The sequence below is a fragment of the Propithecus coquereli genome, unplaced genomic scaffold (assembly GCF_000956105.1).
Source record: "Propithecus coquereli isolate 6110/MARCELLA unplaced genomic scaffold, Pcoq_1.0 Scaffold438, whole genome shotgun sequence".
NCBI classification, from domain to species: domain Eukaryota; kingdom Metazoa; phylum Chordata; class Mammalia; order Primates; family Indriidae; genus Propithecus; species Propithecus coquereli.
In genome coordinates this window covers 1395066-1410020 of record NW_012150152.1, presented here as the reverse complement: position 1 = coordinate 1410020, position 14955 = coordinate 1395066, and the positions used below count along the sequence as shown (strand labels likewise).

Genomic DNA, 14955 nt, shown 5'->3' with positions numbered 1-14955 from the left:
CCAGGAGTCTGAGGTTGCTGTGAGCTAGGCTGACGCCACGGCACTCTAGCTGGGGCAGCACAGTGAGACTTTGTCTCAAAAAAAAAAAAAAAAAAAAAAAGAAAGTGGCATTTTGCTTTGGATTGAATGCAAATAGCAAGTGGACACTTCTCTAAGTATTTAAGACTTTTTTTCCCTAGGAGGCTGGGAAATTAACTGCAGCTATACTGTGATTAGCGAGAACAAGGTGTTGCTCCCATCAGCCAGAAGATGGAGAGGTTTGGCCATTTTTGTGATTTGGACAATGCTCTTGTTTTCATCTGTGGTTAAGACATGATTATGGAAGGGTCTTGTTTTTGTCTTGCCCCATCCTGGTCGGAGTGGCCCTTCTGATGCTGACTACTTGGGAAATCGTTTATGTTCAACCAGAGAACTCCAAGGCTTAGCTGTGAGCATCAGGCCAACTCCCAGCTATCAGCTGCCTTTTTTGTTCTTTGAGACAGGCAGGGTCTCACTCTCGCCCAAGCTGGAGTGCAGTGGCCTGATCACAGCTCACTGCAGCCTCCAACTCCTGGGCTCAAGGAATCCTCCTGCCTCTGCCTCCCAAGTAGCTGGAACTAAAGGCAGTCATGTGCCACCACACCCAGTTAATCTATTTTTTGTAGAGATGGGGTCTTGCTATGTTGCCCAGGCTGCTCTCAAACTCCTGACCTCAAGTGATTCTCCCACCTCAGCCTCCCAAAGTGCTAGGATTACAGACACAAACCACCAAGTTAGGCCTGCTTTCTTCTCACTTTACACTCACACCTACATGCTGTTCTCTCTGCCCAGAACATCCTTCCCTCCTTTTCTTTACCCAGCTGTCTCCAGGCTTTAGAATTCTACTTAAATGCCACCTCTTCTGAGAAGCCCTATTCAATCAGCCAGGCTGTGCGCTTCCATAACCCAGTTTCAACCCTGGGTACATTTTTTGGCCATGGTTATGATCGTAATCTTTTGTGTGATTTTCTGACTTTGAGCCCAGAGGCCCATATCTGAGGCGCACAGCAGACTCCCAACACTTATTTGAGAATGCGCGCATCGAAGAGCTATAGAATGTTACAAAAATAGAAGCCAAGAGTCCTCAAGATTGGGAGCAGCATTCCTTAGCGGGGGTGCCTGGGAGGCAGCAGAAGTCACCTTGCAGAAGACTTAGCTTGTTCCAGAACAACTCGCTTGACTTGCAACCCTAAGTTTGTCAATATGAGGTAAGAGGCTATCCTGTCACATCTGGGAAAGTGTGACAAGCTTGGCTGGGAAGGTCTGACAAGTCCAGCTCTACATGGGTAGAAGGTTAACAAGGTATTGCCTTTGGCACCTTCGCCTCACCCCCCACCAGGGCGCTGACAATACCTGTTTATCTTTAGGTCCCCTGAGGGCCAAAGCCAACCCAGGTGCACCTGCTGTGTCCTCCGGACATCACAGCCACAGGGAGACCAGAAACAAACAGGTCAACAAACCCATAGGGCAAGCTGATGCTCAAAAGGAAATGAAAAAAAACAGGGCTGGAGATGGATGCGTCAATTTTGCCTGGGACAGGGCGCAGGGGACATGGTACAGCGGGGGTGGGGGGTGTCGGGGAGGGTCTCTTTGAGGAAGGGATATTTGGGGCCAAGGCCTGAAGAAAGGAATGGAGTTGGCCATGGGAAAAGCGGATATTTCTTGGCGGACTCCCTGAGACAGGACTGCCTCTAGCTATTGGCAGGACCGGGCTCTGGTTGAGGGGCTAAGGGGGAAGAGAAAGAAAATGAGCTGAGGGGTTGGGAGGAGAGTGGCGCGCAGTGGGGACCACGGAGGCGTTAGAGCAGCGGGGCACCGGCTGGCTTAGGTCCCAGCAGTGTCGCCGGTGTTGCCTTTTGCAGCCTCGGTGGCTGATGCGTCCACCCTGAACCGCCCACAAATGCATTCGCTGCTTCTCTTCTCACAGCCAGGCCGGCGTAACCGTCCTCAGACCTCTACTGCTACTGTTTGTATAGAAGAGGACACGGAGGCGCAGGAAATGCGCAAAATCCGAGGCACAGGCGCTTAAGACAAATTGGCGCCCCGAATCTAATTGCTGAGTAGAATAATAAAGTAAATAATATTGCACGAGGCGGGAGGGGGCTCAGCAATCCAGGATGAGGGTCTGGCAGGAGCAAGGAAATTTGAGCCTACCCGCGGTTACATGTTGGCCAAATTCAATTCCCGGTCTCTCTGTGCCTCGGTTGCCCAAGCTGGACAGCGTGAAGTGTAATTTCTCTGCTCCCTTCTCTCCTCTGCCCCGCCCCAGCGTCACAGGTGGGACCCAGAGACTCTGCCCTAGGAAAGCGCGTTCAAAGAGTGATGGCGAAGACTTGTAGAGATGCTCCCTCAGGGCGCAGCCGGTCCACGTCCGCGAATGGACTACCGGCGCGCCCTAGCGGCCGGCCGGCGCCTGGCTGACGCCAGACCGCGTGTGAAGTCGCTGGCGCCATCTTTCATCCGGGCAACGGCCATCTTGGTAAAGGCGATGTTCTGGACTTTAGTTTCTACCTGCCCTTCCTGGTTCGTCAATATATAATTTGGGCGCAGGGGGTGAGGGTTTATGAAGTATCCGCTTTTTGAAGCCATAAAGAAATGGCTGATTATTTTAGCTTGGGATGAAGCTCGCCAGTATTTCCTTTACCAAAATGGCGACGGCATTGATACGTATTGAGTGCGCGCCGCCAGGAGCTCGGCGCAGGCTCTGCGGTGACGTCACGGAGGCGCGACCGGGCCGGCGCTGGGGGAAGGAGGTAGGAGCGGCTGCGGCGCGGGCGGAGCCCGGGTTGGGGGGCGGACGGGCCCGGCGGGGGCTGCTCTGCCTGGGACCATGCTTTAGGAGGTGCGGTGCTGGGAAACTGGGGCACTTCTGGCTTCAAGTTTCGACGGCTCCCGAGGTAGGGGCTGTGCCCATTTCCCGACCAGACAACTGAAGTCCAGAGAAACAGCATCGTGTCCGAGGCCACCCAGCCCGGACACCACCCCGGGGCAGCTTCCGGTCTTGCGGGTGCCAGAGTTGGGTGCGGACTCTCCCGGCTTCTTGCAGGAGAATCAGGGCTGGGGGAGCCCAGAAGGGACAGCCGGGAGGGCTTCTTGGAGGAGGCGGTGTTGCGCTTCATCCTCTGTTCTCTTACTTTCACATCCGGTCAATCACGTGGGTCTTGATTCCCTTCTAAGTGCACCCTTTGCCCAGCCTGAGCCACTCCGTGGACCCCGCCTGGGCTCCCAGCTCCTGCCATCCCTAGAGCCCATCTCATCACCAAACCCAGAGGGTTCTGTCTGACCCACAGATCTGGGCCTCCCACCTCTAATGTCTTCCACACCTTCCCACCACCCTGGAATACAAATGGCCTCTTTTCCTAGCCTGTCTCTTGCACACCCCACTCCTTCAGGCCTTGTTTTAGAGTTCTTCAGGAAGCCCTTTGACACATGCTGGGTCAGAAGCCCCTCTCTGGGCTTCCCCAGTGCCCTGCGTGTCCCCATCACAACTCTGATAGCATTTTGTGACCCTTGTTGCTTGTATATCTTCCTGCTAGTCTGGGAGTCCCATGCAGGCAGGAAGCTCACTGCCCCACCTCTTTCCCCAGCATCCCACACATGCTAGGTGCCCAGTCCGTGTTTGTTAAATGACAGCATGTGTATTTCAGTGAGTGTTTACCACACAGAGAAGAAAGAGTGTCTGTATTAGTTGGGGCAGTCATAACTAAATGCCACAGACTGGGTGGCTTAACAACAGAAATTTATTTTCTGACAGTTCTGGAGGTTGGGAAATCCAGTATCTAGGTGCAGGTTGATTCGGGGTCTGGTGAGGGCTCTCTTCCTGCCTTGCAACAGCCACCTTCTCACTCCCAACCTGATGGGGAAGACAGATTTTTCTTAAATAATCGTATAAATGAACATAAAATAGCAACCCAGACAAGTGCCTCAAAGAGAAGTTTGTGGTCTGAGAGAGTGTGTGTGTGTGGGGGGGGGGGTGCTCAGGGAACGCTTTCTGGAGGTGGTGGCACCCGAGCTGGGCCCTGAAGTTTAAGTAGGATTTAACTAGGTAAAAAGAGGAGCAAAGAGTATCCAGGTGGAGAGCGTAGCAAGTGCAAAGGCCCTGGGGTGGAAACCTGCCTGGCATGTTTGAAGAATGGCAAGGAGGCAGGTGTGGCTGCTGCTGATTGCATAAGGAGGAGAGGGCAGGAAGGGCACAGGGACGAGTTTAGCCGGGGAGAGCCACAGTTCCTCGTCTGCAACCTGGACAGTGACCCTCATTCATAGGGACGAAAGTGCCCATCTTGTGTGCTGCCAGGGGGTGAAATGGTTGAGGATGTGCCTGTCACACAGCACCAGTCAGCGTTTTGGTTACCATTACTGCCCGTCTGTGACGCGAAACCTCCGCTCTGCCCACTGCACCCTCGTGATTCTTTCAGTGTTGGGCTCCCACCCTCAGTCCCTTACCAGCCCACACAACAGTGGCTGGGAGCTTCGGAATGTGTTCGTGCCCTGTCAGCGCTGCCTCTCTCCCTCCCCCTGACCACCTGCTCTGTGCCCAGAACTCCTCATGCTCCCAGGGCTGCCTCCGACCCCTCTTTCAGGTCTCAGCTCTGCTGCCACCTACTGGGGGGTTGTGAGAATTCACTAAGATGCTGTTTGTGATTCACTTTGTGCGACTTTTGCAAACCAGAACTGATAGGGTTTCCCGTGGGGCCCAGAGATGGGACCCTACCCCACAAGTCAGACAGCTGGAAGATTGGGGTGGGGACTTGCCAGGTGGTCCTGGGCAGGATGGCCCCCGTACACTTTTCCCTTCATTCTTGGATTCTAGACCTGTTTCTCCGAGGTTCAGCAAAGGACTGAGCCAAAGATGTTTGGCGGTGGGCGGGGTGGCAGAGAATGATCCAGAAGAGAGGAAGATCAGCCCATTTCCCAGATGAGGAAAAGGGAGGCCCAGAATGCTGTAGGCACGTGCCCTGGGCCGCACAGCGCCGGCATCCTCAGCTGGCACTGTGATTGGCGTGCTCTTAACTTCTCAGCCGCGTGGCCTTCCCTCCCTCACTTGCAAAGCAGGCTTGGAGGCGAGATACCAGGCTCAGCCAGCCCCGTGTGACCTGGCCGGACACCTCGGCTCCCCTACCTTGGAATGGGAATAATGACAGTCCCCACATTTAAGGCTTTGAGGGCATTCAGTGGAGTTGACTCACGCAGAGTGCTTTGCTGAGGGCCAGCCATGGGAAGGGTGGCAGGTGGGGAGGGCGGCACCTACCTCTGTGTGCCACTTGCATCCAGCAAGGTGGCTTTACGATCGCTATAACATCTCCCCACTGTGCAGGCCCTGGCGCATTGGGGCAGTTCCTGGCAGCTGCTCACCCAGGGTGGGGGGCTTGCTCTCAGGTCTGTGGAACTTGGGGACCAGCATCCTGGGTGGCAGAGCGGGAGGGGCCCCCACTGACTGCCACGCAGGGTTCACGGCAGCATGACCTCTAAGAGACAGGGAGTGGAGATGACCCAGATGTCCATCCACGGACAGAGGGATAAGCACAACGTGGCCCATCCACGCGGTGGAACGTTATTCAGTCGTAAAAAAGCGTGAAGCTCCGACACCTGCCACAGCGTGGGTGAGCCTCGGAAACGCGCTGCTGAGCGAGAGAACCGGACACCAAAGGCCACACAGCGTGTGACTCCACTGATGTGACATGTCCGGAACAGGCCGATCCACAGAGACAGGAAGCAGATCAGTGGCTGCCGGGGGCTGGAGGAGGGGGGCGGCGAGTGACTGCTGATGGGGACGGGGTCCTCTTTGGGGGGATGAAAGTGTTCTGGAACGAGACACAGGCGGTACACTTTTAAACGGTTCATTTTATGTCATGCAAATTTCAACTTAATAAAATTTAAAAAGAGAGAGGAAATACCAAATTCAAGGCCCTCATTTATTTTTATTCTTTTATTTTTTTTTGAGACAGAGTCTGGCTCTGTTGCCCGGGCTAGAGTGAGTGTCGTGGCGTCAGCCTAGTTCACAGCAACCTCAAACTCCTGGGCTCAAGCGATCCTCCTGCCTCAGTGTCCTGAGTAGCTGAGACTGCAGGCACGCGCTAATTTTTCTATTTTTTGTAGAGACGGGGTCTTGCTCTTGCTCAGGCTGGTCTTGAACTCCTGGCCTCAAGCAGTCCTCTTCCCCTGGGCCTCCCAGAGTGCTAGGATTACAGGCGCGAGCCACTGCGCCTGGCCAAGGCCCTCATTTAATATAGGCAAGGTCACTGAGTCCCCCCGGAGGGTCCTGGCTGCCACATTGGCCCCTACTCCCTGGTCCCCATCCTCTTCCCGTAGCCTGCTGAGGGATGCCCAAGAAGTTCCAGGGCGAGAACACCAAGTCGGCAGCAGCCCGGGCACGGAAGGCAGAGGCCAAGGCAGCAGCTGATGCCAGGAAGCAGAAGGAGCTGGAGGATGCCTACTGGAAGGACGACGACAAACACGTCATGAGGAAGGAGCAGCGCAAGGTAGGTGCACCCCGAGTCCCCTGGCCTGCATGCCCCGTAGGCAAGGCCCAGAGCCCCTTGGAGCTTTGGTGTGAAAGGCCAGAGACATTGGAGGTGGAGGAGGGAGGCAGGGGCAGAGGAAGCAGCTTGTGCAAAGGTCTTGGGGTGGCAAGGACTTGGCTTGTCTCGGGAGCAGTGAGGCAGCCATTGCTATAGGTTTATTTCTCTCCATCGAGCAGTGCCAGGGTTGGGCTAGACTGGTCATTCTTGCCCTGAAGCAATTCCGCCCCCAGGGGACACTTGGCAATGTCTGGAGACATGTTTGGTTGTTACGACTTGGTGCGGGGGGTGGGGGTGGCATTGCTGGCATCTAGTTGCTGGACAGCCTGCAGTGCACAGGACGGCCCCCACAGCAGAGAATGGGCCAGCCCCCTACGGGCCTGCTGAGCACAGGCTGCTCCAGATGTTTGCAACAGCAAACGCGAGGGCCGGCACGCAGCGTGTGCTCAGTTGGTGTCTCAGGCGTGGTTCGGGGCTGATGCTGACATGCTTGGCACAGTAGGTGGCGCCAGCGACCTATGTCAGCCACAGCCCCTGGGCCCCAGCCTGGGTAGGTGAGACACTCCTGCCCCAGCCCGGTTTGTGGGCACCCGAGCACTTCCATGTGACTTTCCCAACATCCCTGTGCAGGCTGGAGCCCCCCTTGTTTGAGGCGCATCAAACGTCACTAGGTCCCTCCCTGTCCCCCTCCATCCTCCCTGCTGCGCTGAATCCATAGAGACCTTGAAATATTTTTTTTGATTGTCAAAATTTTGACACTATAGGAGAGTTGAAAACCTAAAAGGAAAAATAACACCTGCCAAAGATCCAGTATCCAGACAGAAAAGCCAGAGACCTTTCTCGATCGGGAGTCTCCGGAGCCTCAGTCCAGCCCTCCCCACGGCCTGCGTCTTGGACGCTGGGGTATCCCCATCTTCTGGATGAGGAAACTGAGGCAGCGAAGGCAGAAAGCCCGGATCACGTGGCTGGAGCCAGGCCGGCACCCGCTTGTTTGTTAGGAGGTCTGACGAGGGCCGCTGTCTTAGGTGCGTAGGCAGGGAAGCGCATACCCGCGGCACACCTGTGTCGCGTGTATCTGGGAGAACATGCAGAGCCGGCTCAGAGAGGCGGTAGGAGCCAGGCAGGAATAACCTGGGCTCATTTAGGGGCCAGTGGAAGCTGCCGGCCTCTACTGTAGCGCAAAGGCGACCGCAGACAGCCGGTTCCCGAGCGGGTGTGGCCGCGTTCCCATCAAACTTTCCCGAAAAGGGCAGTGGCTGTCACTCACCTACCCCTGCTTTTAGAATAGTCTCAGCTCTGGGGGCTCCCTCGTGACCTTCCCAGGCAGCCCTCCTGCCGCAGCGACGCCTCTGCTCACTTCAAACCCCGGCCTTGCCTTGCCCTGGAGCGGCGAGCGGACTCCCTCGCCGTATGCTTTGCGCGCGCCGTGTTTTCACGGAGCCGCCCTTGGGTCTCCGCCGAGGTGCCGCTTGCTGGGTTTTCTCTCTCCCCCACCTGCCCACTGGCGTGTGACTGGGCCTCTCTGAAGCCCACCTGGTCCTATTGTTTCCTTACACGAGAGATGCTTTTAAAATATATTGTTTTTATGGAAAAAAAAAATCCGTACTCGCTCTTGCTCCAAACCACTAAAAAAAATACGCCCCACCAACATGACGCCACAGGCTTTTCTCACCCTGCGTGACACCGCGAGGCCTGCGCCCTTGGTAAACTGTGGTCCCAGAGACATTCCCCCTGCCCTCGGACCAGCCCTGAGCTGTCCGCATTTCGTCTCCGCTTGTTCCGTGTTAAGCAACTCTGCCATGCGCACCTGACCGGTGACTCTCTGGCTTCCATCTCAATTATTTATGTGGCTCCTTCTCGATGGTTCCGGAATATTCTGCCAAGCGGACTCATCCTTTACGCATTGCCAGATGCTGCCAATTGCTAATTGCCCTGTTTTGAAAACCTCAAGTGACTTTTTAAAAACAGGTTTGATGAATGCCCAGTAGAAATGCTCACGCTCCCTCCTCAATCCCTGACAGTAACGGCCACACGCTGCGTGTCCTTCTGGAGTTATGGGGGCCTTCCGGAATCTGTTCATTCACTCAGCACACTTGCCTGGCACCTGCTGGGCGCTGGGTGCTGGGCACTGGCAGGGCTGGGGACACAGGGCAACACAGCCCGACAGGTCCTGCCCTCCCCGGGCTCCTTCTCTGGCACTGTCAAGACAGGGCCTCTGCGGTGGGACCACTAAGATATCAGAAGACTGGAAAATGGGGGTTTTGCGGTGCGGGACAGAGCCCTGCGGTGGAGGGCAGGTCGGAGTGGGGAGCTCAGGAGGAGCTGGAGTTCACCAGCGGAGGAGGCCAGCGAGGGCACCCCAGGCAGAGGGAACAGCTGGTGCAAAGGCCCTGAGGAGGGGCTGTGTTGGACGCGGATGAGTACAGAGAGTGCATATACCACACATGGGGCTGGGAGCCTCGAGAGGACATTGCCTCTGACTGGGGGGAAACTGAGGCTCAGAGGTGCCACACACAACAGGGGGAGTCCCATGGCTGCAAACACCCTTGACTTTAACCACTGCCTCTACTTTCCTGTCCTGCAGGTGGGTGTGGGGGCCAGAGGCCCAGGGGGTTTTCTCAGGCATGTCAACCCCTCTTCTGGGACTTAGTTCCACCAAGCCTGTCTGGAGGTAGTGTCCCTGGTGGCACTACAGGTGTGGGGACTGTCCCTGGGGAGCTCTCATGCGTGGGAGGCAGATGGCAGAGTTGCAGCAGACAGAGGTGCCCAAGGGGCAGGGCCTTCTGGGGGTGCTGGGCAGGAGGCAGGGGACTATTGTGAGCCTGTGGCAGCACTATGAATAAACCAGAGCCTTGCCCTGCCCCCTGGGGTAGGTGGAGGGCGGTGGCAAAAGACAAGTCCCCATAGGCCAGTTGTCCCCTTATCCAACCAAGTGGTTCCTGCCTCAGGGCCTTTGCACTGTCTGCTAAGGACTCTCCTGTCCCCCAGCACTACCCGTAGCCTGCCCTTTCTCTAGCCCAGGGCCATCACTTCTTCAAGAGCCATCCGCCTGCACTGGCCAACGTTCCTCCATTGTCCCCTTACTCATGTAGGACGGGAGGCCCAGCGGCAGGACCTGGACCCACCTTACTCCTGGCTATGTCCCCTGCATCCAGCACGGGGTCTAGCACACAGCAGAGCCTCAGTCCGCGTTGGCTGAGATGAAACCCAGACCCAGGCCAGTAGGGGTGTGGTAGGGTCATCTCCCTGACGGCCCTGTCCCTGCAGGAGGAGAAGGAGAAGCGGCGCCTGGATCAGCTGGAGCGCAAGAAGGAGACGCAGCGCCTGCTGGAGGAGGAAGACTCGAAGCTCAAGGGTGGCAAGGCCCCCCGGGTGGCCGCTCCCAGCAAGGTCACCCGTGCCCAGATTGAGGACACGCTGCGGCGCGACCATCAGCACAGGGAGGCCCCCGACCCAGGTGGGCTGCATCCCTCTCCGGAGCTGCCCTTTGGCCACTGGAGAGACCTGGGCCAAGGTCCACAGCTCCCGGAGAAGCTGCCTCGGCTGTGCGCGTGACAGGCTAGGCGGGTGGGCCGCGTCCGTCCTGGCGGGCCTGGTTCTGAGCAGGGATGAGGCCAGGCTTGTGCTCCCGGGGCACTGGCGTTGTGCCCCAAGGCTGAGAACACGCCAGCACTTGTGGGGCGCCTCCTTTGTGCCGGGCTGCAGGGAAGGGCGCAAGGGGCTGGGCGCTGGGGGGACGGACCGGCTCATGGGTCCCGGGAGGGCTTCCCAGCCAAATCGTGTTTCTGTTCCTCCCCGCCCCCTCCTCCGCCACGCTGTGCCTCATCCCTCTGGAACTCTGCGTCTCTGCTTATCTTCCCTGCCTCTGTGCGTGTCTGTCCCCCACCCGCCAGCCGAGAAAGCCAAGAGCCATCTGGAGGTGCCGCTGGAGGAGAACGTGAACCGCCGCGTGCTGGAGGAGGGCAGCGTGGAGGCGCGCACCGTCGAGGACGCCATCGCCGTGCTCAGGTCGCGGGGTCCTCCGGGACGGGGCGAGTTCTCTGGGGGTGGGGCCGGGTCCTCTGGGGCGGGGCCGAGTTCTCTGGGGGTGGGGCCGGGTCCTCTGGGGCGGGGGCCGGGTCCTCTGGGGCGGGTCCACGCCCAGGCCGCACTGACGCCGCCGTCCACCCCCAGCGTGGCGGAGGAGGCTGCCGACCGGCACCCGGAGCGACGCATGCGGGCGGCCTTCACCGCCTTTGAGGAAGCCCAGCTGCCGCGGCTGAAGCAGGAGAACCCCAACATGCGGCTGTCGCAGCTGAAACAGCTGCTCAAGAAGGAGTGGCTGCGCTCTCCCGACAACCCCATGAACCAGCGGACCGTGCCCTTCAATGCCCCCAAGTGAGCCCAGGACTGGGGGAGCCATCCCACGGGCAGTCCAGTCGCTACTCTGCACGCCCTCCGGCCGGGTCAGCTCCGAGGAGTACAGAGAGGTCCAGGGGCCCAGGCACTTGTCCCCGCTTGTCCTCAGGGCTACGCGCCATCACCAGCCACCCCTCCTCGCGCCAGAGGGTCCCTGCTCTGATTGACACCCCTATTCCACCCCCCCACCCCAGCGCGTGCGTGTAGAGCCCTGGGGCTAAGCACCCAATAAAGGCGGTGGGCAAGGCTGCGGTGAGGCCCAGTGTGCACTTGAAACCTGGGTGGGTGGGGGTGTGGGTGGGGAGAGGGGGCCAGAGGGAGGGGGAACCATTGGGCCACTAACGTCTTTGGGTACCTGCTGTGAACCACACTAAGACCACAGCTGGGACAGACAAGGGCCCCCAACAGTGCTCCTGCCAGCACCCTGTTCTTGGTTGTGCCACTTGTCCAGTGAGAGACCTGCACAACCGTCCTGTGCAGCCTTTCGGGGGCAGCTCAAGAGGTAGAGGTACTGGCTGCACTTAGGAGGCAGAGCCAGAGAAGAGCTGGAGGCTAGGAATTGGCATCCTGGGACTGCAGTTCCGAGTTGGCCCCAGCACTGGCCAGGGGTCACACACTGTGACTGGAGTCAGGAAGTGCCAGCTGCTCTTCCGTTACTCCTACAGGGGAGGCCTCCCGGTGGAGGAGGATTTCTTCTGTAGTGGAGGATGAATCATTTCATCTCAGAGGATCAGATCGGGCAGGCAAAGGTCTGGACGCTGGAGCCAGCAGGGGGTCAGGGTGGGAGTGAGTGTCCATGGGAGACTGCGTATCTGGGAAGGGCGGAGTGGGATTTGAACCTGGGTCTGGCTCCCTAGAGCTCAGCCGGCCCTGAAGGACAAAGGGAGGGTGCCCCTGGAGATGCAGCGGTCAGATCCTCAGCAGCACTTACCGGTGGGCTCAGGAGCAGAGGGCAGAACAGCGCTGGCGCTGGGAATGGCCATTAAGGCAGGGTCACGGGACGTGTTGGATGCCTGCTTCCTGCCAGGCTTGGACAGCCCCCGGGAGTGAGGATGAGGGGAGGTGGCAGAGTTGCAGCATTCCCCAGGTCCCTGTCTCCTCGGAGAAGCAGGCTTGTTCCACAGGGCCTTTGCCCTGTTGGTTCCTCAGCGCTACTCTCGCAAATCTCAGATGTTGGTCCCCACGGATGTCCCCAGCTACATCTCCGCTGGGTCAGGGCTGGGAGGGTGTGGGAGTGGGGCTAGGCGGTCCTGCCCAGGGGTGGAAAGCCCTCGTGGAGGAGGATGCATAGGAGTTCTTGACGCACAGAAGAGACAGAAAAGGCAGACGCACTGACGTCACAACTCCTGTTCAAGGAGGGGGAGGGGTGCTATCAATGATCGGGTGCAGCGTCATATGGCGGGTGCCTGACACGTGATTGTTAATGTAAAAACCAACCGACATAAACTGAGCACTGGCCTAGTTCACGGTACCCGAATAGCCACCCTGAGACAATGACCAGAGGATGTGTGGGGTATCGAGGAGAGACCCCAGGAAGCCTCAGTGAGGGTTAGGGAAGCGCTTGCGAGATACTGATCCTCTTTGCAGATAGGAAAACTAAGTCACCTGCCTGTGTCCCGCAGTCGGGAAGCCCCCATAGCCCTCCTACGGAAGCCAGGAAGGCAGCAGGGGTGGCGCTGGGGCTAGAAAGCGGGTAGAGGAATCCAAATAGCTTCCCACAAATGGAGGCCTGAGTTCAAATCCCGCCTCTGCCTCTTCCGAGACCTTAGGCAAGAGCCTTAATGGTCTCAGCCTCAGTTTCCCCTCTATAAAACGGGACTAAAATCAGTGCCCAACCTTGGGCTACCTAGAGAATCAATGAGATGGTGCCTGGGAAGGTATGTCCTGAAGAAGGGTTTGGAGAGGGAGCCCCCACATGATCATATTGTGGTCTTTGTGGCCGGGGATGAGGGAAGGTTGGGGGCCAACGCTGGATAACTCAGGGAAGAAGCCGACGGGAGGGTCGGCCACGGCCGGGCGTGCAGGGCCTCGGACGCCAGGCTGAGGAGCGGGGCTTCATTGCAGGGCGATGGGGAGCCACGGCGGGAGTGTGAGCAGCATAGGGACTGTGTCGGAGCTACGCGCATTTAAGCTCTACCAGGGACTTGCAGAGGGACGGGCGGGGACCAGAGTGAAGACGGCGAAGATAAAACTCAGGACGGGAGACGAGAGGAGAGCCTTCAGCCCTCAGACATAAAGACGAGGTGACAGCCTTTGTTCCCTTTTACATAAAAGCCCTTCTCGCCCGGGCCCCGCCCCCGCGGAATCCCGGGCCCGCGCGTGCGCGCTGGCGGCAGGGAATCCCGGGCTCCGCCGCAGTGCGCCGGAGGGGGCGTGAGAAGGGAGTTCCGTGCACTCCCAGCCCGCCCCGCGCGCGTTGCCAGGACGACCGGGCGGGGTCGCGGGGCCGCCGGGTGCGCACTGCGCCTGCGCGGGGGAGCTCGCTTCACGCGCCAGGGCTTTCCCGTCGCGCGCCTGGAGGGGAGGCGAAGCCGCGCCTGGTGCGCATGCGTCGGCCCCCCTCCCAACCTTCCACCCTGAGGGCTGGGGAATCCTCACCCGTCGCAGTGCGCACTGGGGGCGGGGCGGGGAAACCGGCTCAAACCGGAGTGGGGTTCGCAGAGGAGGTGGCGGAGGAGGGAGCGAGAGCGGGGTCTTCCCGAGGTTCCCACTCCGGCCCCCGCCGTTGCCTTGGAAACCCGGCGCGCGGGCCGCAGTGCGAGGGCGGCCGCGGCCGCCTCGGGGAAGCCGGGTGGCTCTGCGCTTGCGCGGGGCTCCGCGCCTGGAGCTGGGGTTCCCCCTCACGCGGGCGCCGGGCGGCGAGGTCTGGGGAGAATCGGGAGGGGGACAGTGGGGGGGAAGGCGACTCTGGAAGGACGCAGGAGAAGAGGGTGGTGGGGAGAGGAGGAGGGCGGGTGCTGGAGGAGGGGGCTGCAGGGAAAACACCAAAGGCAGGTGTGAAGAAGGGTGCAAGGGGAAGGCGACCCTGGGCGTGGGCGCCATGGGAGGGGTGCCGACGGAGAGCGTGGGGGGGAGGACAATAAAGGATGGGGAGGGGACGGGGAACCTGGGGAGTAGTGCAAGGATATGGACAAAGTGAGGGGGACACTGGGGGTGTGGGGGTGAAGGGAGGGGAATCTGGGAGAGATTTTGGGCACCTTCAGCGTCCCGCCCAGCAGCTTGGCCTGCGGGGTTGGAGGTCGCCGTGCCAGAAAGTTAAGGAGGCTTGGGTCCGTGTGTGTTTCCAAATTTAGAAAAGAAAATTTAAAAAAAATAAAAAAGAGGGCTCCTGCTTAAACTTGACTTTCAAATAAACGAGTAATTTTTTTATTATAATTATGTCCCATTCCGTGTCCTATACTTTATCTGGCAGCCCTAATCTCGGCTATTCTCCTTCCTCCCCCACCCCCCAATTTACACACCACCTGTCCCTTGACCCTTTCCAAAAAGCTTTCCCGAGAAGGGAAATCATTTTCCCCCCTGGCATGTTATTCTGGGGACCCTCGCTGAAGATGCTTTTGTGTGCCATCTCCAGGGTGCCCCCCAGCCCTGCGCGCGGCGTGTCCCCTCCCCCAGCTGTCTCCCATCCTCCAGCCTGGAACGCCAGCCTGAGGTCGAGTCCAGGCTGGGCACGGAAATGCGCAAAGGCACGGCGCGCACCCAGGACACCCACTGGCACCTTCAGGGATCTTCTGATCTCTCTCACACCCTCTAAAGCCCCCCAGACTCTCCGCCGTGGGTCTGGCCCTGCTGAGAACGTCTGTCGCTGTCGATCCCAGACTCCCCCACCTCCTCCTTCTCCCGGAACCTCCAGGGCTCTCCATTCTCAGGTGGCACCCCTCACTCTCTGGGCACAAAAGCACACAGGCACGTAGTAGGTGCTCGAGGAAAACACTGGAGGGCGATTTTATGGAGGCGAGTATGGAGAAAGGGGTGTTTCATTTCCAACACGGACAGCTGCGTCCTCGGCCCCACGGGAGCA

General features: G+C 58.8%; 1 protein-coding gene across 2 annotated transcripts; it reads left to right on the top strand.

Annotated features, from left to right (window-relative positions):
* Nucleotides 1–2736: 2736 nt before the first annotated feature.
* On the top strand, nucleotides 2737–11193 carry CCDC124 (coiled-coil domain containing 124). 2 transcript variants are annotated; one of them, XM_012654006.1, is made up of 5 exons: nucleotides 2737–2771; nucleotides 6328–6497; nucleotides 9804–9993; nucleotides 10430–10544; nucleotides 10710–11193. In XM_012654006.1, the coding sequence occupies exons 2-5, from the start codon at nucleotides 6339–6341 to the stop codon at nucleotides 10915–10917; spliced, it is 672 nt and encodes a 223-aa protein (XP_012509460.1). In that variant the 5' UTR covers nucleotides 2737–2771; nucleotides 6328–6338; the 3' UTR covers nucleotides 10918–11193. The 2 variants fall into 2 exon arrangements, with proteins under 2 accessions (XP_012509460.1, XP_012509462.1); XM_012654008.1 differs by lacking the exon at nucleotides 2737–2771 and adding an exon at nucleotides 2836–2915.
* The last annotated feature ends 3762 nt before the right edge of the window (nucleotides 11194–14955 follow it).